The sequence below is a fragment of the Manis javanica genome, chromosome 8 (assembly GCF_040802235.1).
Source record: "Manis javanica isolate MJ-LG chromosome 8, MJ_LKY, whole genome shotgun sequence".
NCBI lineage: Eukaryota > Metazoa > Chordata > Mammalia > Pholidota > Manidae > Manis > Manis javanica.
This window is the reverse complement of record NC_133163.1, coordinates 81310486-81335328: the sequence shown is the minus strand read 5'-3', so window position 1 is coordinate 81335328 and position 24843 is coordinate 81310486. Positions and strand designations below refer to the sequence as shown.

The following is a 24843-nucleotide window of genomic DNA, read 5'->3' as shown; positions in this document are numbered from 1 at the left end:
TTGTCACATCTTCTCTTTGAATAATAAATGGATTTAGAATTGTTATTATTATTATTGTGTATTAGCCAAATTAACCTTCTAAAGTGACATAAGCCTTAAAAAGATTATTATTAAGAAACTATGACTTTAAGGCAATACTAATATCACAGGAACAAGTGAAGAATAAGAAAGTGACAGAGGTGAAATTCTTCTTCAGTGCAACTTTTTTTTTCTTTGCAATCATGTTATCTCCTGTGTTTATTTTATTTATTATTATTTTTTTAATTTTGATATCATTAATGTACAATTACTTGAACAACATTATGGTTACTAGACTCCCCCAATCATCAAGTCCCCCCCACATACCCCATTACAGTCACTGTCCATCAGCATAGTAAGATGCTATAGAATCATTACTTGTCTTCTCTGTATATACTCAATGCAACTCTTTTCCATCTATATTTCAATGAAAAGTCATGACTATTTAATCAGATCCTACAAGAAATTTGCCAGAAAACTTAAAAACTATTAACTTAAAAAACCAAGAAAACTATTTGAAATACGGATTTACACTCACTGCTACTAATGGTGAACCTTATCTTAAGTGTATATTGTACCTTGAAATATTAACTGATAATTGTACTACATGCATATGATTTATAAGTAAGCAAACATAAACATACACAAACACATACTAGATGACTATTTTAGTCATCTAAAAAATTTGGAAACTATTACTCTAGGTTAGAGAATATATTTTGCCAGTTGAGCCCAATTTCAGACTGGAGCTGGCATGCAAAGTGACAATATAAGTTATTAAAACAGCCATACCATAAACAGTGTTACATAAATTTTACTGCAAATCTCAGGCCAACCCTGTTTTTATCTTTCCAGGCCTTTGAAACATTTTGCATAGGAGAGCTCTTCATTCCTTCCATCCTCAATTTATTGCATGACCTTGGAACTTCTTGCTCTAGTCTCTGACCTCTCTCTTATCCTCTGATTGCTTTTCTCCCCCTATGCCTGATCTTCCACAGACAACGGGAAGCTTCCCTTCATGGCCATGCTTCGGAACCTGTGCAACCTGCTGCGGGTTGGAATTAGTACCCGCCACCACAAGCTTGTACTCCAGAGACTCCAGCATGCGGTATGTGGGGGGGACAGGCAGAGGTGGATGTCAAGATGCAGCCACACCTTTGGAAGCCCAGCTTTTCCTAGTGGCAGGGAAGGTCATGGGAAGGTCATGGCCACCAAGCTATTTGCATGTGGGCCATAAATAGGTATGGAGATACAGATAAGATAGGTTGGGAGAGACAGGTCTGGGGGCTTACCATTACTTTGAGAGATGAGAGTATAAGAACTTATTTGTTTTTCTGCAATCAGTGATTTACCAGGAAGCGGCACTTCTGTGATTTAACTGAGTGTGGTTTAACTGTGATATAAAAGAAACAGGGCTCCTCTGCTACTTCCTCTCCTTTTGTCTTTACTCCTCCTCATATTCTCACATGACTTTTTTCTCCATTCTTCTCCGCCTTTCTCTGTATCTCTTCTCTAATATACGTTTTGTTCTTGCTCACCTTCCCACAAATCCAGTGGTGTTTATCTCATGTGTCCCTGAGGCCCTCTGTACCCCCTGGTCCTCTGCTCATGACCCCACCCATTGCTTTCTAGAAGTCAGTGATCCACAGTCGGCAGTTTCCATTCAGATTCCTTAACGCCCATGATTCTATCAACAACCTTGAAGCTCAAGTCAAAAATAGAGGTATTATCTCTCTTCTTCCAATTCCTATTTGTCTCTCCTATCTGGGAATAGATGGGACAGCAGCATGGACATTTTTAGCCTTTCGCCTTGTCTCAGGGTGTGGGGTGGGGTGGGCGGAAGCCAGACACTTGCTGGCCCCAAGGCTCAGGGCGCAGGACAGGTATTGAGGGGAGGACAAGAGGAGGGAATAGAAGCTGCCTGACTCAAGACACTTACCTGTGGCCTCACAGCATTGCCATTTCCTTCCAACACAAAACTGGTGAGTCGGATAATGATTAGAAACTCAAAAAATGTCAAGAGGCGTAGCTGTGGGAGGCAGCCTTGGAACCCAAGTCGTCGCGAACTTCGGGCAGCAATGATGATGCCTGTGATGTACGAGCAGCTCAAGCGGGAGAAACTGAAAATACACAAGGCCAGGTGTGTGTGTGTGTGTGTGTATGCATGCGTGCACGCGCGCTATCTGTGTGCAAAGGGTAGGCAACAAGAGGTATCCTGACGGGGGCTTGGGAGGCATCTGGGAACCCCAACTTTTATTCTGTAAAGACACGCTTGTCAGTCACCTCAATGGCTCACTTGCCTAGTGCCAATGGCCTCTTCTGCAGCAAGCCTTGTCTTTAACATCATCCTAGAGAGAGAGCATGAAACAAAATCTGTGATTGCTCTATTACCTGTGATAATTTGATTAGATTCCATAGATTCTGAGTCTGTGTAGCATCTCCCTTTCTCTTAGTTTAGGCTGGTATCCTCTCTGCTCCTGCCCTTGTTCATGGTTTTCTTTTTTTCTTCTCTGTGATACCTCTTGCTTTTCCTTTCTGTTTTTCTCGCTTTCTTTATTTTCTGACTTTATTTTCTGACTTTCTCTCTTCTCTTGACATATATAAAGATAGCTATCATTGAGCAGACTCAAGTCAGACATAAAACCTGTTCTGTGAGTTTGATGAGGTCCCAGCACTCTGTCCTTTCAGATTCTTCGACAGTTTCTTCATTCACTTTCATTCAAGACAAATACTGGGCTCGCCTAACCTTCCTAGGACTCAGTGGCCAGGGATCTCCTGAATCAGTGAATCGGTGGCTGAACACAGGGCCTTTTAAGAATCAAGCCTGCAGTGCAGTTCAAATGGTGTGCCTTGGCTGGCCAGCACAGGAGCCAGTAGCCGCATGTGGCTGTTGAGCACTTGAAATGTGGCTAATCGGAGCTGAGATGTGTTGGGTTTTGGTGACACTATGGGAAAGAACATAAAATATCTCATTCATAACTTTTGGATTAATTCAGATGAAAATATTTTTTTATATATCATGTTAAATGTAATATCTGTTTTTATTTTTAATGTGGTTACTAAAATTTAAAAATTATATATGTAATTTAAACTTCATTTCATTAATTGTAATTTAATTCTGTTGGGAAACTCTGATAGAATCTACTGAATTCTGTAGATTAAAGATTATTATGAAAAACTTTTAAACATGCACACAAGTAATAAAAATAATATAATGGGCTCCCATAAAACTGTTAGCCATATTAAGTGATTATCTAAATCATACCACACTTTCTTTCCTGATCCCTTTCTCTGTTTTGTTTTTTTTTTGAAGATGTTTTAAAAGCAGATGCCAAATAATATGATACATTTTATTTCACCCCTCCATACTTTGCATGTATCTCTTAAAACAGACATTTTCTTACATAATTAGAATATCATAATATACCTAATACAACTGAAAATAATTCCTTGATATTATCATTTATTATCTAGTCCACATTCAAATTTCCCAACTGTCTAAAAAGTATCATTTCATAATTTTATTCAAATCAGGATTCAAACAAGGCATATACATCTGGTTATTAAGTCTCTTAAATCCCTTTTAATCTTTTAATTGTTTTCACTCCATTGACTTGCTGTGGAAACCAGGTTCAGGGTCCCCACAGACTGTCTCACATTTTAGATTTGTCTCTTTCTCCATGGTGTCCTATAGCTTGTTTCTCTGTTTCGTGTATTGGCATTAACTCTAAAGGCTCTAGTAGACTAAGATTTAACTTTTTTCTTGCAAGAATATTTCATAGTGGATCCTTTGTATGCTTATCAGTGAGATTGTTCGTCTTTTTTTGCCTCCTAATAGGATACAGAATCAGGAGGTGCAAAAGATCTGGTGGTCCCACTCACAGTGATGCTAAGATTGATCAGTGCTTTTAGGTGACAATAGCCTGGTCTCTGCACTGTAAAGTTAGTGGTTCATCCATGGATGATCTTTGCCTGAACCAGTTGTTTCATGAGCAGTTCCAGAAGGGTTTTTCTATCACCCTTCATGTTTATTAGCTGGAGTTCTAAAGGGAACCTCCCTCATCCACTGAAGCTATTCAGTTACCCTGAAATAGAGATTGTATTGGGAAAGTAGGATGAATGTACAATTCTTTCTCCTGTAATTGACAGTTTTCAGAGTAAGGAGTTAGTTTTTGTTCTTTAAAATACAACTTAAAAATATGTAGCAGTTAAACCATGTCTCATGAAGTAAGTGTGGCAAATGATTTCAGAGAGTGATCTACTTCCCTCCTGCCATGAGAAGAGGTTAGGAGAGTGCTGCCCAAGAGGGACAAAGGGAAGTTCTACCCCTGTTTTCCCTATGAAGGCAGGGGAAGCAGGCTGTAGAAGGGGGGTGAAGATTCAATAACTGAGTGGCAACTTCTTGACTACCCATCTGCATCAAAGTGGCAAAGAGAGAAGTCCCTGAACCCTCTGTCTGTGTCTTTTCTGCTCACAGACAGTGGAAATGTGATGGTGAGCTGCTGGCTCGGTATCGACAGGCCCTGGAGGCAGCTATGGACCTCTCAGTGAAGCACAGCCTGCCCCCACTGCCAGGCCGCACCCTCTTGGTCTACCTGACAGATGCTGATGCAGACAAGCTCTGTCCCAAGAGCAATCCGCAAGGGGTAAAGAACATAAAAGGAAGGGCTGGTGGTGGTAGGATACTGGGGATCCTGAGAAGTGTCCCTGGTTCTCCTAAGCAAGCACTTGAAACTGAAGTAAATGAAATGCATTTGCTTCCCAGCATCAGACCTTGGTTCCTACAGACAATCCTAGAATGACATTTGGCTGGTACTTAAATTTCTCAACGCGTTCACCAAACTGTGTCTCACTTTCACCTCCCTACATCCCACTGTTGAATTTGGGCAAGGATCCCAGTCCCTCTCCACCTCCCTCTCTGGTCAGCTCTTCCTGAGGGCTGTGGAAGCTGTCCCCTCGTAACTAGGGATTTTGCTCCCTTTCCCCCACCAATGGAGGTGTGTGACCTCCAGGGCCAGATGGGCAAGTGAGGATTTCCAGAAACAGGAGCCTTTCTTCAGTCTGATGCTTGTCCCATCAGCCTCCACTGAACTATGTGCTGCTATTGATTGGAATGATGATTGCACGGGCAGAGCAGGTGGATCTCGTATTATGTGGAAAGGGTGCTCTGAAGACCGCTGTGCTGAAGACAGAAGAAGGCATCCTGGAGACTGCCATCAAACTCCAGGCTCAAGTCCAGGTCAGACCCCTAGCCCCACTATGCAAAAACGTATGAATAGACACAGGCCTGGGAACAGTCTGAATAATCAGGGAAGGTTTGAATATACATAGTTCTGAATGTTCCCCAAGCAGAAAATGGTGTTTGTTGTGTATGGATCATCTCCCATGCAACTATGCACATAACATGAGACCCTTTCCTTCAGGAATTGAATGAAAAGGATGAATGGTCTCTGTGTACTTTTGGGAAGTATCTGCTGTCTCTGGCTACACAAAGGGTCCCTGTGAGTACTGCCCAGTCCCTGAGAAACCGTCCTCTCCCCAACATTTTCTTCCACAATGGATGTATCTCATTTCTCAAAGCTAACTTAAACTATTTGGTATCCAGACTGGCTCCCTGAGGGCTGCAGCCCCCTACCTAATGCTGGTAAATGCTTAACAACCAGCTCTCTGGGAAAATGAGTCTTGGTTAATAGCATTGTCTAATTTCTGTCGTGTAAATACTCCTGTCATGGCTGATTTGAAGCTACCAGCACGATGTCTGTGAATGGAGCTGGGAAGAGATGCTCAGTAGCTCACCAGTATATAGTGTTTGCACAATGCAGGTAAAATAGATTTAAATAAGATCAAGTGTTAAGTGTAGGTAAGGGTAAAATGTAGTAAAATAATTAGGAAGTGGTGAGTTTTGATTATTACCTATGTGTTTAATACAATTTATTTATATATGTATATTATTAAATAATATTTATTTAATTTAAGTTTATACAATTTAATATTTAATAATGGCCATGTTTAATAACTGGCTCACAAAATTCCTAAAGACTTAACATTCAACCCTTGTGAAATGGAATGAGCCAAATACAGCACACCCCTGCATCTTGCCAACATCTGGTTTGATGCCCCTCCAAGTCAGGGTGTAGTGGCGTCCCCCCATCCTAAGTGCTCTCAGCAGAGGCAGTTTCCATCTCCCTCAGAGTTCTCCCAACTCCCTAGTTCTCAGAGATTTCTTTCTTGATGTTCTTAGCTTTATAGCATCTCTTCTATGACTCCATTCCCCAGTCTCAGCCCCTCCCCTTTCGCTCTACAGGTGGACAGGGTCATCCTCTTTGGCCAAACTATGACTGACAAGCTGATAAATGAGGCCAAACAGCTCTTCTGGCGGCACGTGAATTCCAGGTGCCTCTTTGTTGGTGTTCTCCTAAGAAGGAACTATTATACGTAAGGATGCTTACATTCTTTGCCCAATGCCAGGAGAGAGTGATCCATATTTTCTCTCTACCCCTACTAAAGCTTGGGACACTCCCACTCACCAGGCATTGTCCCACCTCTGCATTTTACCTCTGTTGCACTTCAAATGCTAGAACCTTCTCTGAAGTCTTCATCCTAGCGCTCTACCAATTTGCAAGGGTCAACCCCGGCCCAGCCTAGCACATAACTCATTAAAAGTGCAAGGTTGGGGTACCCATCCTAGAGTGTTAGGCTAGGGCGGTGACTCTGTGTGCCTAGTTCTATTTCTGATTGGTAATGGCTGTTTCTTCCATTGTTAGATTACCAGATTTGAATCCCAATGATGTGACACTCTTGGGCTGCACTGACGGGATACTGAAGTGAGTACAGTACACTGAAGAGGTGGGGGCTTTGTTAAAACATCTTCAAGATTATATGTGGCCTCCACTCCATTTACTTCCTTTTTAAAGCAAAGATAAAAAGCTATTCTTCTTTTATAGCTGTCTAGGCATAACAGCAACACTGTGTTCCAGGGATGCAGGCCTCTTCTATCTTTCTCCACCATTCTCAAATTCTCTGCCTCTACCTCATGGTTCAAGATGGGGACATGGGAGATTGCACTATTAGCTTTTAAAGGAAAACTCCAGTTGGTCACATCACTTCTATTCATTTTCTGTGGTTTCTGTTTGATTCTTGATCCAGAGGAAATCCCATGCTAAATTTATTTATGCCAAGTTTACAGAAATCTTTTCACTTTGTCTTTCCTTCATGCTTTCCCTCTCATTTACTTGTTTTTCTGGTTTTTTTTTTAGATGTCACCCATTATCCCCAACTCTTTTTAGGAAGCCTCATGCACCTTACTCCTCCAGGGAGGTTTCATGGCAGGTATAGAGCTGACCAAGCCCAGACTGTGATGGCCTTAATCTTTACACCTTTATGAGCCTAATTGCCTCTGGCCCAACAGAAAACCTGTGATGACCATGCACAGTAGGAGGGGCTAGAGCTGGGTTTCTTCTCTGTCCCTTCATTCCTGTGGTTCTGCTCCCTCATTTATTTTAAGCCTACATTGCTTATGGTCATCTTAAGGAGCTCCAGTTAACTCTGTGGCCTCACCTAGTCATATCTGTCCTTAAAAGACCTTCCTGATTCTGATTCTGGTATTCTGCTCTTATTTATTTTGTCGAATATGTATCAGGTTCATTGCAGAGCGTGGGGCCTCCCATCTTCTAGAACATGTGGGCCAAATGGACAAAATTTTTAAGATTCCACCACCCCCAGGAAAGAGAGGGGTTCTGTGTCTCCGGCCACTGGAAGAGAATATGCCAAGCTCCATGGCTCCTATGTCCCAGCCTGGGTCAGTCTGTGTTTCTACGTGTCTGTGAATTGGGAGGGGCTGCTGTCAAAACAGAAACTAGGTGACTGAAATTCTGGCTTTTGCAATACTGATCTCTTTCCTAAGGTAGGCTTCTACTTTCTGAGGCAGGGGCTTCTTTAACACCAAAAATTGTCAGACAGTGAGCATATTCCTTTCTCTACTGGGGAGAGGGAGTCAGAATGTAAGGTCGGCAACAGGCACCTTGGACATAGCCAGGGTTCAGGCAGAGGGCTTAGCAAAACAGGCTCTGGCTTTCTCATCCTGGTTTTGCCAAATAGTAGCTTAAATCTTGGGCTAGTTGCTTAATTTCTTAAAACTGTACTTTTTTAATCAGTAAAATAGATATAATGTTTGTGCTTACCTCATAGTGTTTTCATGAGCATTCTATGGGCAAATAGTAAGCACATACATATCATTAGCTGACACAGAAGGGTGCATGAGAAATGGCAAGCAGGGTTTAATATCCCTGGCTGTGCAGCTGAGGCTACAGGCAGTTATTTTCTGGATCCCTAGTGGGTATCCCACCACTGCCTGTCACGCTGGCTTGTGTTCAGTGCTGAAGGGTGAGCACAATTGTGGCTGTGAAATTGGGCGGAGCTGATCCCTAGACCTAGCCCAGGCCTCTGTTTACCCCCAGGTGGCGCAGTATCCGGCTTTTCATTTCCTCCACTTTCCGAGACATGCACGGGGAGCGGGACCTGCTGCTGAGGTCCGTGCTGCCGGCATTGCAAGCCCGAGTGGCCCCCCACCACATCAGTCTTCATGCCATCGACCTGCGCTGGGGCATCACTGAGGAGGAGACCCGTAGAAACAGGTCTGGGGGCCACAGAATGAGGGCTTGGGTAGTGGAACTGAGGTGGGCAGGGTTGGGACTGAGTGCTGAGGGCAGGGGGGTGCTCCTTGGTTCCTAACAAGAGCAGCCTGCCTTCACTTTGCTCAGTTTCTCTTAATTTGTGCCTGTATTGCCTGACACAATGCCTGCAGACAACTGGAAGTGTGTTTAGGGGAGGTGGAGAACTCACAGCTGTTCGTGGGGATTCTGGGCTCCCGCTATGGCTATGTGCCCCCCAACTACAACCTCCCTGACCATCCTCACTTCCACTGGGTAAGACAAACAGCAAGGTTGGAGCAGGGTCTGGGGAGGAACCACAGTCTGCTAGCAACCCTGGGACTATGTACAGCCAGGTCCTTGAGACTTGAAGTGAAACACAGGCAGACAGTTCTGTGAATGGCCCAGTCCTAGACGAGGGAATTCCCTAGAGGAGTACCCCTGGGTTGGCCAAAGGATGAGAGAGGTAGGAAGGTAGATCTGTTTAGGTTTTGCCATCAGATAAATCTGGGTTCTGATCTCCCTTCTTCACTTACAGATTGTGTGGCTTTGTGAGAAATGGCTTATCCTAATCTAACCTCAACTTCCCCATATGCTAAAGAGAAACAGTGGTGTCTCCATTGCAGGGTTTCTATGAGAATTAGAAATATATTTTTTTGAAATGCCCAACACATGATAGGCACTCAATACATGTTATGATGAGCTATATTTTATTGGCTTGTGTCTGGAGAGAGGAAAAGTCCTGAGATGAAGGTGTCCTGGGTCTCTGCAAGTCTCGGGGAGGGGTTAGAGTGGCCTAGCACTGACCCAACCACCCTCCACCCTCTCCCTGCAGGCCCGGCAGTACCCAGCAGGCCGCTCGGTGACAGAGATGGAGGTGATGCAGTTCCTGAACCGGGGCCTCCACCGGCAGCCCTCTACCCAGGCCCTCATCTACTTCCGGGATTCTGGCTTCCTCAGGTGTGCCTTCTGTCGCCTCTGGGCCTCAGTCTCTAAGAGAGACCAGACAGACTTAGAGAGCTTGTCTAGAGAGCTTGCCTTGTGGCTGAAGTCAGGAGATCTCCACTTGAGGAGTTTCAGGGAACCACAGCCAGGTCTGATGGTTGGTGTGTAGAGAGAGGCTGGAGTCTGAGTCCAGCCCCACTCTTCGGTAATCTTTGGTGGTCAGCTCTGTGCCAGATGCCTGGAAAGCTGACTTTACTTCCGAGTCTGAAGAGGCTGCACATCGGATCTCAGAACTGAAGAGCTACCTGAGCAGACAGAAAGGGATTACCTGTCGCAGGTGGGCTGGGGCGTAGGAAGGCCCCACATGGAGAGATGTGGTGAGGGGGCGGGCTTGCTCTGACTCTGCTTGTGCTTGCTTTGCCCACAGGTACCACTGTGAGTGGGGTGGCGTGGCAGCCGGCCGGCCCTATGCTGGGGGACTGGAGGAGTTCGGGCAGTTGTTTCTGCAAGATGTGTGGCATATGATCCAGAAGCTTTACCTACAGGTGAGCAGGAACACTGGTGGTGAGGGCAGTGGAGAGGTAGCAGGGTTGTTTGGGTAGCCCTGGGGGGAAGTAACTTGGTGGGATTCTGGGAGTTTTAGGCCTAGGGGTCCTGAAGGGCATGGGAATGTAGTCAGTCACTGCCCCATGTGCTCTCAGCCCAGTGCCCAGCTGGAGCAGCCAGTGTCCATCCCCGATGATGACTTGGTCCAGGCCACATTTCAGCAGCTGCAGAACCCACCGAGCCCTGCCCGACCATGCCTTCTTCAGGACACAGCGCAGCAGCTAATGCTGCACCAAGGGAGGCTGAGCCTAGTGACCGGGCAGTCGGGACAGGGCAAGACTGCCTTCCTGGTATAGAGTCTCAGGAGCCTGGGTAGGAGGGAGGGCTGTGTGGGCTAAGGAGGACTGAGGTGGCAGTGCACAGGGAGCTTGTGCATATAAACTGTGACCATGTTTTCTGTTTGCTTCCCATGCAGGCATCCCTTGTGTCAGCTCTACAGGCTCCCAGTGGGGCCAAGGTGGCCCCCTTAGTCTTCTTCCACTTTTCAGGGGCCCGCCCTGACCAGAGTCTTGCCCTTACGCTGCTCAGACGCCTCTGTGCCTGTCTGCGTAGCCAGCTGCAAGAGCCACATCCCCTCCCCAACACCTACCGGTGGGTGTCTCCCCATGAGCCCAGCCTTGCTGATGTCACATGATATTTCCCTGGTGTCTCCCTCTCCTGCTGACCCTGGGCCTTGCCCTCTCTGTGCAGAGGCCTGGTGTGGGAGCTGCAGCAGACACTGCTGCCCAAGTCTGCTCGCTCCCTGCAAACTGGCCAGACCCTGGTGCTGATTATCGATGGGGCCGACACGTTGGTGGGCCAGCATGGGCAGCTGATCTCAGACTGGATTCCAGTGACCCTTCCCAGGGTGAGTGTGAGGAGGAGGTGGGGCTGGGCTACAGTAGGGAGGAAAGGCGCCTCTCCAACACTGTTCCCTCCTTTTCCTTCTGCCTCCCTATCCTTTTGCCCAAATATCACAGCGGGTGCACCTGGTGCTAAGCGTGTCTACTGACTCGAGCCTAGGGGAGACCCTTGAGCAGAGCCAAGGGGCCCACGTGGTGCCCCTGGGGCCTCTGGAGCCTTCTGCCCGGGCCCGGCTGGTGAGAGAGGAGCTGGCTCTGTATGGGAAGCGGCTGGACGAGTCGCCTTTTAACAACCAGGTTGGACCCAGGCCAGGGCTGGTGGGTGTGTGGGGTGAACCTGGGAGCTGTGAGGGCCCAGAGTGCTGAGGCTGCCAGCTGCCCCAGACAGACTGCTCTTTTGTTTTCTCAGGAACTCTGTACCAAAGGAAGTTGCTAATAAGATTAACTGTGATTCTTTATAAAATCACCCAGAGTTTCCCCCTGGTGAATGGCCTCCCAGGGCCTGTCTGGGTGAGAGGGTAGTAAAGCATGGCTACTGGGGGGTAGGCTGAACCACAGGGGCCACCCAGCTGGGGCTGGCTGGGCAGGGCAGCGTAGGGAGGGGATGGCTGTGTTCTGGGGTAGTGCCCTCAGGTGACACCTGCCGTGCCTCTCAGAGGAGGAACTGCCCTGAAATGGGCACGGCGCTGAGTGGAGCACGGGGCTGAGGGCTGGGTGTGGTGGGCCCTCTGGTCCCCATCCTGAGTCCCCTGAGTCCCCTCAGATGCGGCTGCTGCTGGTGAAGCGGGGGTCTGCCCTGCCACTCTACCTGCGCTTGGTCACCGATCACCTGAGGCTCTTCACACTCTATGAGCAGGTCAGCGGCGGATGTAAACCCTCCCTCCTCATTCTCTAATTCCTGATCCCATTTCCCATTCAGCTTCTTTTATTCCCACCCTTTGCCATCTTGGGACCACCCATTCTCCATGGTGATCACCTCACCCCTGCCCCCCACTTCTCTCCCTCCCACTGTTCCTCTTCCCCTGTTCATCCTTTCCTATGGCTTCTCCTGCTGCACCCTCTCCCCATCTCCCACTGACTGAACCCCAGTCTCCATTCTCTCCCAGGTGTCTGAGACACTCCAGACCCTGCCTGCCACTGTCCCCCTGCTGCTCCAGCACATCCTGGGCACCCTGGAGCAAGAGCATGGCCCTGATGTCGTCCTCCAAGCCTTGGCCACCCTTGAGGTCACACGTGGCGGTCAGTGCTTGGGGCGGGGTGGGAGCCTGAGAGTTTGGGGGTTGGGTGACCCTCATTCAGTTGAGGCTGGGTGTGCTGTGTGGTTTGGTGAGGGACTCATAAAGCTGAGGTTTCCAGGGCTGACTGTGGACCAGCTGCATGGAGTGCTCAGCGCATGGCGGATACTTCCCAGGGGGACCAACACCTGGGAAGAAGCAGTAGCTGCTGGAAACAGCAGGGACCCCTACCCCATGGGTGCATTCGCCTACCTGGTGCAGAGTCTGCGCAGGTACAGGTGCCCCCAGCTGAGCTCCCACAGACCTCCTGTGCCTTCCCATCTTTGAGCCAAGGCCCTGTGTGGTCTTTTCTTCACCCTATCTTACCCTTGGTATAGCCTCTGACACCTGACTCCCAAACCCTGAATGGATGACCACTCAAGTTACCACTATTTGAAGTGGAAATGGAAGCCCACAGCTGTGCCAGAATGCTGACTCTCCTGCCTTCTCTCCCTCACATGAGGACAGTTTGCTAGGGGAGGGCCCCCTGGAGCGCCCTGGTGCCCGGCTCTGTCTCCGTGATGGGCCCCTGAGAACAGCAGCTAAATGTCGGTGTGGAAGGAGGCCGGGGCTGGAGAACACAGCACACCTCCTCATCGCAGGTGACTGCCACCCCCAGGCCTGGGGTGCTGAGTGTGGGCCCTGAGCCTGGAGGTCAGGACCACCCCTGGTACTCCTCAGTGGCTGGCTGGTGCCCTCCCCTGACACCCCTGTGGGTGGATGGCTCTTGCTGTAGCCTGAGGGATGTGATCTTTGGAGATGGATGCTTCAGGGCTGAGCCCGTCTCAGTGTCTGTTCCTACGGCCTGCAGCTCAGCTCTGGAAGACATGTGACCCTGATGCCTCAGGTACCTTCCGAAACTGTCCTCCTGAGGCCCTGGGAGATCTGCCTTACCATCTGGTTAGTCCATAGACCCCATATGCCCCTTCTTTCCAAGCAACCCCTTTGACTATCCTAAGACTCCTCTCCCTCTTTACCACCATCAACATCACCACTGCCCTCCTCCCAAATTCTCTCTACCTTTCTCCTTTCAGTTTTCCTGCCCTCCTCCTTCAGGTCTTTTGACCCACCTCCTACATCAAGGTCTCAGCTACCCAGGCATAGCCTGGGACTAAACCTTCCCTCCTTACCAGCCTCTTCACATCCCTAATGAATCCAGTCTGACCTTCCCAGCTCCAGAGTGGAAACCATGACCTCCTTGCAAAGTTCCTCACCAATCTTCATGTGGTGGCCGTACACCTGGAACTGGGACTTGTCCCTCAGCTCCTAGAGGCCCATGCCCTCTATGGTGAGATAGGGGGCCTGTGGGTGTGTTCATGGGGGCCCACTCATGGGGAGGTGTAAGGGAAAGAACAGTCAAATTTCCATTCCACGTTGAAAATGCCAAGAGGGTAAGCAAGTGATTTGCAGGAGACCTTTTGCCTAGATCTTAGACCAGAGGTTCTCAAACTTTATTTAGTGAGCATAAAATCACCTGGGAAAGTTCAAATTGTAGATCTCTGGGTCCCCAGATTTTGGTTCCCTAGGTCTGGAGTGGGATCTAAAGCTTTGAATGTTTAACGGGTGCTCCTGATGTGGGCTCAGAGGGCTGCACTTTGAGCCTTACCATTGACATTTAATTGTATTTGGTGCTGGGGTTAATGGGAGTCTGGGCTGGCTCCCCAGTGACATTCTGTATCTCTTCCATAGCTGCCTCAGTCCCTGAAGAGGAACAAAAGCTACCTGAGGCCGACCTTGCTGTATTTCACAACTTCTTGAAGCAGCAGGCTCCAATCCTCAGCCAGTACCCCCTACTCCTGCACCAGCAGGCAGCCAACCAGCCTCCCGACTCACCCCTTTGCCGCCAGGCCCCCCAGCTCTCCCCGCAATGGCATCGCCAGCACATCCTGCGGTGGCTAAATAAACCCCACACCACGGGAGGCCAGCCAAGGTAAGACCCTTGACACTGGAGTCTGGTCAGCCCATCAGGGAGCTAGTGCAGCCCCATCTGACACTGGAGAGTGAAGGACTCATCAGAATCACTGTGCAGAGGGGGATTCAGATACAGAAATGCAGAAATGAATTCCCTTCCCCACATTCCTTTTCCTCCTTTTCTTTCTCCTTTGTCTAGCTCCAGCCTGTTTCTGGCAGTTTTCTCATGCCCCACAGCGGTAGCCTTCTCCCCCAGTGGGCACAGAGCTGCTGTGGGCACTGCTAATGGGATGGTTTACCTGTTGGATGTGAGAACCTGGCAGGTATGGCACTCAAGGAGGGCAGTTTGCCTTCCAAAGGGCCTCACAGACTTCCTTGAACCCTAAACAAGCCAAACCCACCTGTTATCACCTGTTTGATTCAGCAACTTCACTTCCCTCCCATCTGATCAAAAGGGCTTAGTCAAAAAATTAATCACACTGCAAACACCTGCTGTACACCTGCCATTCAAGGCACTGTTCCGAGTGTTGCAGAGAACTCAGAGCTTAGGACAGGGCTTTTGTGGAGCTGGAGTGGGGCCCAAAGCTTTGCACTGTTTACAGGTTCCTAATGTGGGGCCAGAGGGCTGTACTTTGAGATTTTTGTAAAGACTTGCATGAAGAGCCAAGGGCTCTTCCTGCCTTGGCCTCCTCTTTGGTTGGGCGTAGTGTGGCTGGATGTGGGGGTCTAGGGATGTCCTCAATGTGCTTCCCGCTGCTGTCACAGGAGGAGAAGTCTGTGGTGAGCGGCTGTGATGGGGTCTCCTCCTGCTCGTTCCTCTCAGACAATGCCCTCTTTCTTACTGCCTTTGATGGGCTCCTGGAGCTCTGGGACCTGCAGCATGCTTGTCGGTAAGGGGTCCGCCCACCCTGTCTCAGAGAGAAGGCCTTCCCTGTTTGTCAGAAACCCCAGTGGAGGGGAATGAGGGAGCCTGTGGCCAGGGGGCCCCAGTGGCCTGACTTTGTCTCTGGGGGATAGGGTCTTGCAGACTAGGGCTCACCGGTTCCAAATCACCGGCTGCTGTCTGAGCCCAGACCGACGGCTGCTGGCCACCGTGTGCCTGGGGGGATGCCTCAAGGTACGGACAAGGGGCTGTGGTGTCTGAGTGGCCCTAAACTCCAAGTCAGCTGCATGAGGTTGTTCTAGCATGGCAGAGGCTGCTGCTGCTTGGCTTGGGGAGGCCGTCCCTGCTGAGGGCAGGCGACTGGACAAGATGGCTCCACGAGCTGACTGAGAAGCTCAGGCCTCCATATTCAGCACCATGATTCCTCTCCGTCTCTATTCCCCAGCTGTGGGACACAGTCCGCGGGCAGCTGACCTTCCAGCACACCTGTCCCAAGCCCCTGAACTGTGTTGCTTTCCACCCAGAGGGGCAGGTAATAGCCATCGGCAGCTGGGCTGACAGTTTCAGCTTCTACCAAGTGGACGGGCTCAAAGTTGCCAAGGTGAGAAGGTCCTGTGTAGCCCTGAGGGAGGAAGCACAAGAGGGTGGGAGCGGAAGGTGGGGAACGACAGGCATCCCCATTCTGTGTCACTGGGCTTGTGTTGAGAACAGGCCCTGACATTTCATTTCTACCTCCCTGTGTAGGAATTGGGAGCCCCAGGAGCTTCTGTCCGTACCTTGGCCTTTAATGTGCCTGGACGGGTTGTGGCGGTGGGCCGGCTGGACGGGGAGGTGGAGCTGTGGGCCTGGCAAGAGGGCATGCGGCTGGCTGCCTTCCCTGCCCACCACGGCACTGTTGCTGTGGCCCTTTTCCTGCGTGCTGGCTGCCAATTACTGACAGCAGGAGAGGATGGCAAGGTCAGGCTTCAGAGGGCTGGTGGTGGATTCCCAGGGCTGGCAGCAAAGGCAGGGGCCATTTGGGTGAGGGTGAGGCCTTCATTGGAGAGAGTGGAGGAGCTTGGCAGGCATTAGCTACAGGGTGAGGGGTGCATATGTGTGTGGCAGCTCCCAGGAGAAGAGTCTGTGGAAGAAGGACTCTTGCCGGGTGGCTGTACCTCTGGGGGTAGAAGTGCATGGCTTTAAGCCTCCTTCTTGGCCTTCAGGTTCAGGTGTGGTCTGGGTCTCTGGGTCAGCCCCGCGGGTGCCGAGGTTCCCTTCCTCTTTCTCCTGCCCTCTCTGTGGCTGTCAGTCCGGATGGTGATCGGGTGGCTGTCGGGTACCGAGCAGATGGCATCAGGATCTATAAAATCTCTTCAGGTACCAAGGGGAAAAGGGGTGGGGTGTTTGAGCCTTTGGAAAGAGCCCTTCCACCCCTGACCCCACTTCCAAGTATCTTACAGTTCTGTTTTCTGTCATTCTCTAGATTCCCAGGGGGCTCAGTGTCAGGCAGTGGGAGTGGCAGTGTCTGCCCTGGCCTGGCTGAGCCCTGATGTGTTGGTGAGCGGCACAGAGGATGGGTCCCTGCAGGGCTGGCTGCTCCAGGAAAGCTCCCTTCAGGCTCTCTGGCACCTGTCTAGATACCAGAAGCCCGTGCTGGGACTGGCCACCTCCCAGGAACTCCTGGCTTCTGCCTCAGGTACTACTGGGTAGTGGGATGATTCATTTTAGATATGTTACATGAGTTTGTGTTTATATACTACATGCATATATATACTTTTTTGTATAACCTTCAGTGTGTTTTTAAATGCATTTATCTCGCATGATCAGTCTACACTATTTTGTCTTGTTCTCATGCCCTGATTCTGGGACCTCTTTGTAATCCCTGTGATCCTGAGTCTCGGCCCCATAGGAGACTTTGCTACGTAAAGGGCTAGGTTTCCCTTCAGAGGCAAGTGATGCTGAGCTGAAAAGGCAGAATGGCCTTAAACCTTGCTAGGTAGAAAGCTTGCTCTACGTGACACCAGGCCCTTGAGAAGAGTGAGGTCTGGAGGTGCAGTTGAGACTCAGACAGCTGGGAGTGCCTGGTGTCCCCGTCCTGTGCACTCACGTGGGCACCAACCCTATCCAGTCCTGTCCACAGCTGGTGACCCACTGCATTGCTCCCTAGGAGCTGTGCCCTCAGACACCATCCTCAACCGGCTAGACTGCGTTTTCCTTTGGCCTCCAGGGTGTGTCTCATTTCCTGTTTCAGAGAATCTTCCTCTCTCCTCATTTCCAATGCAGAGGATTTCATGGTGCTGCTGTGGCCAAGGCAGTTGCTGACATTGCCACAAAAGGCAGAAGGCTTTCCCTGTGGCTCTGAGCTCAAGGGGCATGTGGGCCCCATAAGCTGCTGCAGCTTCAGCTCTGATGGAAGCAGCCTGGCCACTGGGGGCAGGGACCGGGTGAGTCCTCTGCCCATGGGGCCCAGCCCCTGCGGTTCCTGGATTCTCCATGGCTCTCTCTGGGTTTTTGCTTTGCCAAACCTCCTGTGCTGGATCTGTCCCCACCTCTTTCCTTGAAGCTTCTTACCTGTAATGGCCCTGGTGTTCCAATCTCCTTCCTGTGGTCCTGACTGCTCCCCGCCTTGGGTCCTGTACAGAATCTCTTCTGCTGGGATGTGAGGACACCCAAAACCCCTGTTCTGATTTGCTCCTTCCCTGCCTGCCACCGTGACTGGGTCACTGGCTGTGCCTGGACCAAAGACCACTTAGTGGTGAGTGAAGGCTGGGAGGGATCCCTAAGGGAGGACAACACCCCCATCTCATCCTATTTCCAACAGTCATAGCTAACACTTACAGAGCACTTTGTGTGTAGTGCCTCATTTAGTCTTTAAACACCTTCTGAAGAGATACTCCTATTAGCTCTATTTCACAAAGATATCTCCAAGGTCATGTAAGTGGTGAAGCTGAGCCAGTAAACTTACTGACAAGGAAGCCCATGCTCTTAACAAGAACACAGACTCTCTCTCCCAGGGCTTAGGATGCCCTGTCCCTGCAGGTAAAGGGTACTGCTGTCACTCCTCTGGTTCTAAGACCAAAATGAGTCTCAGGTGATGTACTCAGTGTTGGTGAAGCCTGGTTTTCCAATGCAGAATCCCCACTTTTCAAAAAGAGATGAGAAAGGAGTGAGTGTCAGTGGAATAGATGGTCATAATCTGCCCTACCTCTGCCTTCTTGGCAGCCAGACCTTTCCCTAGCATTGCAGACTCTTCACCTTTGTCTGGGTTTGTTGACTGACATTATATTAATAACAAGGACAGTAGCCACTATTTATTCAGTGCTCAGTATATACCAGGCAGTGTGCTAAGTCTTCTCTATAGGTGCATCAGCCCACAGCAACCAAATCAGATAGGTACCTTATCATTATCCTCAATAATGAAACCTAATGCTCAGAGAGATGAACTTGCCCCAGAAAATGAAGTAATGAATGGTGAAGTTAAAATCTGAATCCAGGACATCCCTGCTCTTACTACCAAGGCTTACTGCCTGCCCTCGACCCAACTTTGAAAGCATGTAGAACTGCTTCGCAGGTGTTGATAATCCCGCTTGAACCTCTGACTCTCCAGATCTCCTGCTCCAGTGATGGCTCTGTGGGGCTGTGGGACCCAGAGATGAGACAGCAGCGTGGTTGGTTCCTGGGCCATGAGAGGGCCGTGAGCGCCGTGGTGGTCGTGGTGAGCAGGCATTGGAGAGCTCGCCAGGTGTCTCTGGGAAGGTTGAGGGACCTGGATGCACTGGACACAAGAAGTATAGAGAATGAGATGCTGGTGCCTGGAGTAGAGCAGGATTAGGTTTGAGGCTGAGGACTGGTGTAAGGGGAAGGAGAAGGGAGAGTGAAACACAGCATCTTAGAGTCCTAACCTCATGGCAGTAGTGCAGTCCTGAGCCCCCTCATCTCTCCATCCCACAGTTCTCCCCATTCTTTGATGCCTTCTAAGCCCTTGCTGCTCAGCCCATATCCCTGTGGTAGGTGTTACACTTGCCATGTTGTGCTAAGCATGACTTTGCACTGATCCTGTGCTCTGAGGCAGGAAGAGCACGTGGTGTCTGCGGGCCGAGATGGGACCTTGAAAGTGTGGGACCATCAGGGTGTGGAGCTGACCAGCATCCCTGCTCACTCAGGACCCATCAGCCACTGTGCAGCTGCCCTGGGGCCCCCGGCAGGTAGGGAAATGTCAGCTGCCTTCCCTTCCCCACTGCCTCGTGCCCTTCTCCCCTACTTCTCCCCTCTGACTCAGTCTCTTATCAGCTGGCCAGCCTGGGTCAGAGCTTCTGGTGGTGACCGTGGGTCTAGATGGGACCACACGGCTGTGGAATCCACTCTTGGTGAGTTCCCTTGAAAGCAGAGAGGTTGGGGCTGGAGAGGACATAGTGGGACAACCTCCTGTACTCATAAGCAAAGGGCTACTTGTGTCAGCCCCCACTGTCCCCTCTCCATCATGCCCTCCTAGGTGTTTCACACACATACCCTCCTGGGTCACAGTGGCCCAGTCAGTACAGCTGCTGTTTCAGAAACCTCAGGCCTCCTGCTGACTGCTTCAGAGGATGGTTCCATATGCCTCTGGCAGGTACCTAAGGAAGCAGGTGAGTGAGGCATGGAGAGAGGCGAGGCATGAAAGAGGGGTGTTAGTGGGACCAGGAAGGCCAAGGGTGGTCTGACATCTCAGTATCCCAGCAGTAGTCCAGCTCCTAAGGAATCACTTCCTCTCTTCTCCAGGTGACACATATGTACCCACGAGTTCCACAGCCATCACTGCTGTGGCCTGGGCCCCAGATGGTTCTGTGGCAGTGACTGGGAATCAAGCTGGGGAGCTGACCTTGTGGCAGGAAGCCAAGGCTGTGGCCACAGCACAGGTGCGCTGGGGCAAACTCAGTTCCTTGCCTATGTGTGTTCTGCCCTAGCTATGCATGTCATGGGACATGAGGGGCTTAAAGATTGCACAGATGCCTGGGAGGGGAAAGTGGGTTAATCTTGGCTCCTCAGAAACACCACAATGAACTTTTATTCACTAGGCTGCAGGCCGCATCAGTGCTGTGATCTGGTACTCAGCAGGCACCCTGATTGTTCTCAGTGCTGATGAAAAAGTCAGTGAGTGGCAAGTGGAACTGCAGAAGGGCTCAACATCCAGAAATATCAGGTGAAATAAGCAGCTGGGTAAATATGATATGGTGGCTGTCTCCTTAAACTGAGGATTTTGCTTGAATCACTCCACCTCTACTTCTGAACTAGGTCAATAGGATGACAGTAAGCAGAGAAAAGTCTCTAGGAAATTGTTTTTATTTGGCTTCTCATCATCACATATAAAATATATATAAATATATATATATATAAATATATATAATCTAATAATATCTAATATATAACAATAATTGTCAGATACCTACTTTTGCTATGCTTTGGGCCAGTGTGAACCATATTGATATGACTTTAATTAAGGAAGGAAACAGTAGAGGAATGTGTATTTAAGCAAACTGCCAACTATATGCAGAGTGATTTGTGCTATAATGAATCTGTGCTATAATGAAGATATAGTTATATATAACATATATATTAATTATATATATACCATATATAATTTCATATGTATATGAAATTACTGGAGCTGCAGAATTTGAGAAATTTATGGTTTACCAAAGAGGCACTACTTGAGGTTGGGCTGAAAGGATGAATAGGAGTTTTCTGGGCCAGAAGGGAAGAGAATAGTATTTTAGGAAGAGGGAGCAGCATTGACAAAAGGCATGGAGGCATGAGAGTTCATGGTGTATTCAGAATGTAGCCAAGTCTTTGGGTTATTCATGGGAGGGGATTGGATTGAAAAGATAAACTGGGGCCAGGCTGTAAGGGCACAGTGCTAAGAATTTTGAGCAGAAGAATTGTCTGAATTTTAGACAGAGATCCTTAGTGCCAGTGTGGAGGAGGGATAACAATAGAGAGACATTATAAGAAGGGAGACCACTTTTACATCTGTTGGCATAGTGCATGGAAGACATCATGTGGGCCCTGGGCTGGGCTGTGGGGATGAGGAGAGATACAGATTTAGGCCGGTGTTGCAAGTAGAATCCACAGTACTTATTGATCAGTTGGCAGTTAGGAGGGAAGGAAAAGACAAGAATGTTAGAGATCCCTAGTTTGAGCAAGTAAGGGGATGGTGATAATAAAAACTGATATAAGAACAACCGGAAGTGGAACAAGATTTTTAGGTAAGGTAATACATTTTGGTTTGTACTTCACTTCTAAGGAATTCATGGGGAACTGAGGCTCCTGACTGAGATGGACTAAAGTAGGATCTTTCTCTGCCCATGTACCTTTTTTGAGCTACAGTCTTCACCTGAGCCGAGTTCTGCAGGAGGACTTAGGGTTCCTGACAGGTGTGGGCCTGGCCCCAGATGGTCACTCCCTCATCTTGGCCACAGCAGATTTGCAATTACTGCACATGAAGCCTGGGGATGCCCCCTCTGAAATCTGGTAAGATCACAATGCTGTTTCCTCTCAGGCTAGACAAAAAGAAAAATGGGTTAGTGGTTACCCTGAGGTTGGGCCTAACTTAGAATAAAACACTGGTTTTGTTCCTGGGCTCAGCCTCTTTCTTTCTTATAAACCAGGAGAAGCTATGATGAAGACCCTGTGATGCTGTCCACCCACCAGGACTATGGTGTTTTTGCCCTGCAGCCAATGGGCCTTGGAATTCTTTCTTTCTTAGTAAGTCCCGTTTGGCTGTGTGTCAAAACAAATGTTGTCCAGGACCAGTATTTTAAACCTTGGGGCCATGATGGAGGATAAGAGGAAGTGAAAGGCAGTTGGTTGGTTCTAAATCCCCTTCTCTTCCTTCAGCCAAAGCAGCTGTACATAGCAGCATTCCATGTTGGGTTTCCCTGCAAGATCTCATTGATACAAAAAAGGATTCTAGTATTTAACAAGTCATGGGAAACCATAAACCTAGGAGTTTTCTTGCATTTTTTTCATGTCTCCCTTGTACTGACAGTGTATTAGCAGTGCCTGAAACAATACAGACATATCACATAGATACTATGTTGGGTGAAAGAAGCCAAGCACAAGAGAGTACATACTATATGACTTCATGTAAATGAAGCTAAAAAATGAGCAAATTAATTTATGGTAACAAAGTCAGAATATCATTAGCTCTGGGGTGGTAAGTGCTCTGGTACTGACTGGGAAGGTGAATGAAGGCAACTTTTTGGGGTGATGGAAATGTTCTACATCTTGATCTGGGCAGTGATTGCATGGATTGTACATGTGTAAATATTCACTGAGACGTACATTTAAGATTTGTGTGCTTTATGGTCTTAAAGTTACAGTTAAGAAAAGAACTCCTGATCAGCCATGAGCAGAAAACAGTTGCTTTGGCTGGCTAAGGTTAAGTGATATGAATTGGCTAAACGAAATTATCTGTCCTTTCAGAGGCAAAAGGAATCAGGAGAGTATGAAGAAAGCCTGAACTTTCATCTGAACCTAGAGAATCCTAGTGGGCGCCTAATATCAATAACTCAAGCCAAACCTGAATCTGGTGAGTGGTGATGGGAGGTCCCAAGGAGTCCTAGGAGATGCCTAGGGGAGAATGATGGATCGTTCAAAGGCTGAGACCTGGCTCTAACCCTTGAAATGGCAGAGTCCTCATTTTTGTGTGCCAGTGCGGATGGGATGCTATGGAAACTAGCCAAATGCACCCGTGAAGGAGAATGGACCACAGATAACATCTGGCAGAAACACATAAAAATGCCTGAAACCAAAACTGCAGGGACAGACCCATCTATAGATACTGATGTGGATAGCTGGTCACCAGACCTTCTAAAGACACGGCAGTGCACAAAGGTGAGTTTGAAGAAAAGGTCACCAAGATAGGGCAGGAAGCGCTAGGTCTGGTGCAGCAGTAGTTGATGCTCCTTCACCTGAGGGGACCCTCTGAGAACTCACCGTACCTGTTCCCCTTCCTCTTGGAGATTCACTCGGGTGCTGTCACGGCCCTCCATGTGCTGCCTGAGTTGCTGGTGACAGCTTCAAAAGACAGAAATGTTAAGCTGTGGGAGAGACACAGTATGCAGCTGGTAAGTGTGTATGTGTGTGCGTGCAAGGAGGGCTAAAGGGATGTTAGAAGAAAGCAAACATGGGGTAAGAAAGTGCAAAAGACCAAGATTCTGTTTTCTTCCATCCTTGCAATAATGTGTGACTAACCTGTTTCTAAATAAAAGGCATCGATGTGAGAGTAAAGAACGTTACTAAGGAGGCCCTAGGCTTGTAGCCCTCATTTCCCCTGTTTTTGTTCCTTTTCTAGCTAGGCCTGTTCCAATGCGAGGGGGCAGTGAGCTGCTTGGAACCCTGGCTGGGTCCTAATGCTACTCTGAAGCTTGCAGTGGGAGACACACAAGGCAAGGTGTACTTTCTGTCCTGGGAATGAAGATACACTGCTCAGGGTAAAGATCCCACTGGCACCAGAGTTGTGAGTCAGAAGACACCAGTGGCTACTTTCTTGATAAAATTATAAGAATAAAGTGACATAATATCTCAAGTGTGGTCATGCCTGTGTTCTCATGTAGGTGTGGGCCAAAAGGGAAGAATATGGATGTTCTTATGTTTCTTTTCTGATTCAGCACTAATCATTACTAGAACTGCAAGAAAGTGAGTCAGATTTGTACTAGATATTCTTGGGAACTAGACTTGAGAATTTTTGTACCATTGTATCAGATACCATAGGAATGACAGTGATGTGGGCCAGCACTTAACTTTGAATCGAGCTGAGGAGCACTCACTTGGTCAAGGAAGAATAAGGGAAGGAAGAGTGAGTTAATAGGGTCCCCAGGCAGGGCACTTAGGAAGAACTGGGATAGAAGTAGGATAATACTAGGTTCCTCTCACAGAAACAGCCCCATCTACTCAGAATCAACTGCCCAGAAGAAGGGTGAGAAGCCAGGGCACTGAAAGCAGAGTTTCCTGGCCTTCACCACCTCTGACACAGCCCCAGCAGCCATGTGACTTGCAAAGCATTAGTCAGCATAGTAGTTTGTGTTCTTGGAAGAGACCACAAAAGTGCCTCACTTGCAAACTGAAGTTTACAAAGATTAAAATGAGTTGAAAGGCAGGACATTTATGCCCCTGGACTTACCATGGACAGTGACCTTTTTTAATTTTTAGTTTTTTTATTTTGATATTGTTAATGTACAATTACTTGGACAACATTATGGTTACTAGACTCCCCCTATTATCAAGTCCCCCTCACATACCCCATTACAGTCACTGTCCATCAGCATAGTAAGATGCTATAGAATCATTACTTGTCTTCTCTGTATATGCTGCCTTTCCCATGTCACCCCCCCTACTATATTATGTGTGCTAATCGTAATGCCCCGTTTTCCCCCTTATCCCTCCATTCCCACCCATCCTCCCCAGTTCCTTTCCCTTTAGTAACTGTTAGTCCATTCTTTGGTTCTGCGAGTCTGCTGCTGTTTTGTTCCTTCAGTTTTTGCTTTGTTCTTATACTCCACAGATGAGTGAAATCATTTGATACTTGTCTTTTTCTGCCTGGTGTATATTTCACTAAGCATAATACCCTCTAGCTCCATCTATGTTGTTGCAAATGGTAGGATTTGTTTTCTTCTTACTGCTGAATAATATTCCATTGTGTATATGTACCACCTCTTCTTTATCCATTCATCTACTGATGGACATTTCCATTTCTTGGC

At 48.5% G+C, this 24843-nt stretch overlaps 1 protein-coding gene across 4 annotated transcripts in view; it reads left to right on the top strand.

Annotated features, from left to right (window-relative positions):
• TEP1 (telomerase associated protein 1) overlaps positions 1–24843 on the top strand; it is a 49090-nt gene that overhangs the window by 20021 nt on the left and 4226 nt on the right. Inside the window, exons 10-55 of one of the 4 annotated variants that reach the window (XM_073211554.1) lie at positions 1017–1126; positions 1651–1741; positions 1972–2158; positions 4496–4664; positions 5099–5257; positions 5442–5519; positions 6323–6453; positions 6783–6842; positions 7658–7816; positions 8475–8651; positions 8822–8942; positions 9502–9626; positions 9835–9948; positions 10039–10156; positions 10313–10507; positions 10633–10808; positions 10908–11064; positions 11177–11356; positions 11823–11915; positions 12166–12298; positions 12416–12566; positions 12802–12935; positions 13145–13233; positions 13507–13621; positions 14023–14263; positions 14444–14567; positions 15010–15134; positions 15262–15361; positions 15573–15728; positions 15872–16084; positions 16330–16483; positions 16590–16802; positions 17390–17550; positions 17748–17861; positions 18714–18821; positions 19179–19311; positions 19397–19473; positions 19599–19731; positions 19865–20001; positions 20161–20285; positions 21470–21613; positions 21751–21847; positions 22568–22673; positions 22776–22978; positions 23107–23211; positions 23439–23532. In XM_073211554.1, the coding sequence (XP_073067655.1) occupies positions 1017–1126; positions 1651–1741; positions 1972–2158; positions 4496–4664; positions 5099–5257; positions 5442–5519; positions 6323–6453; positions 6783–6842; positions 7658–7816; positions 8475–8651; positions 8822–8942; positions 9502–9626; positions 9835–9948; positions 10039–10156; positions 10313–10507; positions 10633–10808; positions 10908–11064; positions 11177–11356; positions 11823–11915; positions 12166–12298; positions 12416–12566; positions 12802–12935; positions 13145–13233; positions 13507–13621; positions 14023–14263; positions 14444–14567; positions 15010–15134; positions 15262–15361; positions 15573–15728; positions 15872–16084; positions 16330–16483; positions 16590–16802; positions 17390–17550; positions 17748–17861; positions 18714–18821; positions 19179–19311; positions 19397–19473; positions 19599–19731; positions 19865–20001; positions 20161–20285; positions 21470–21613; positions 21751–21847; positions 22568–22673; positions 22776–22978; positions 23107–23211; positions 23439–23532 (6285 nt within the window). Of the gene's footprint in view, positions 1–1016; positions 1127–1650; positions 1742–1971; positions 2159–4495; positions 4665–5098; positions 5258–5441; positions 5520–6322; positions 6454–6782; positions 6843–7657; positions 7817–8474; positions 8652–8821; positions 8943–9501; positions 9627–9834; positions 9949–10038; positions 10157–10312; positions 10508–10632; positions 10809–10907; positions 11065–11176; positions 11357–11822; positions 11916–12165; positions 12299–12415; positions 12567–12801; positions 12936–13144; positions 13234–13506; positions 13622–14022; positions 14264–14443; positions 14568–15009; positions 15135–15261; positions 15362–15572; positions 15729–15871; positions 16085–16329; positions 16484–16589; positions 16803–17389; positions 17551–17747; positions 17862–18713; positions 18822–19178; positions 19312–19396; positions 19474–19598; positions 19732–19864; positions 20002–20160; positions 20286–21386; positions 21614–21750; positions 21848–22567; positions 22674–22775; positions 22979–23106; positions 23212–23438; positions 24829–24843 lie in introns of those variants that run through there. The other 3 variants (XM_073211555.1, XM_036993983.2, XM_073211556.1) reach the window with 3 other exon arrangements.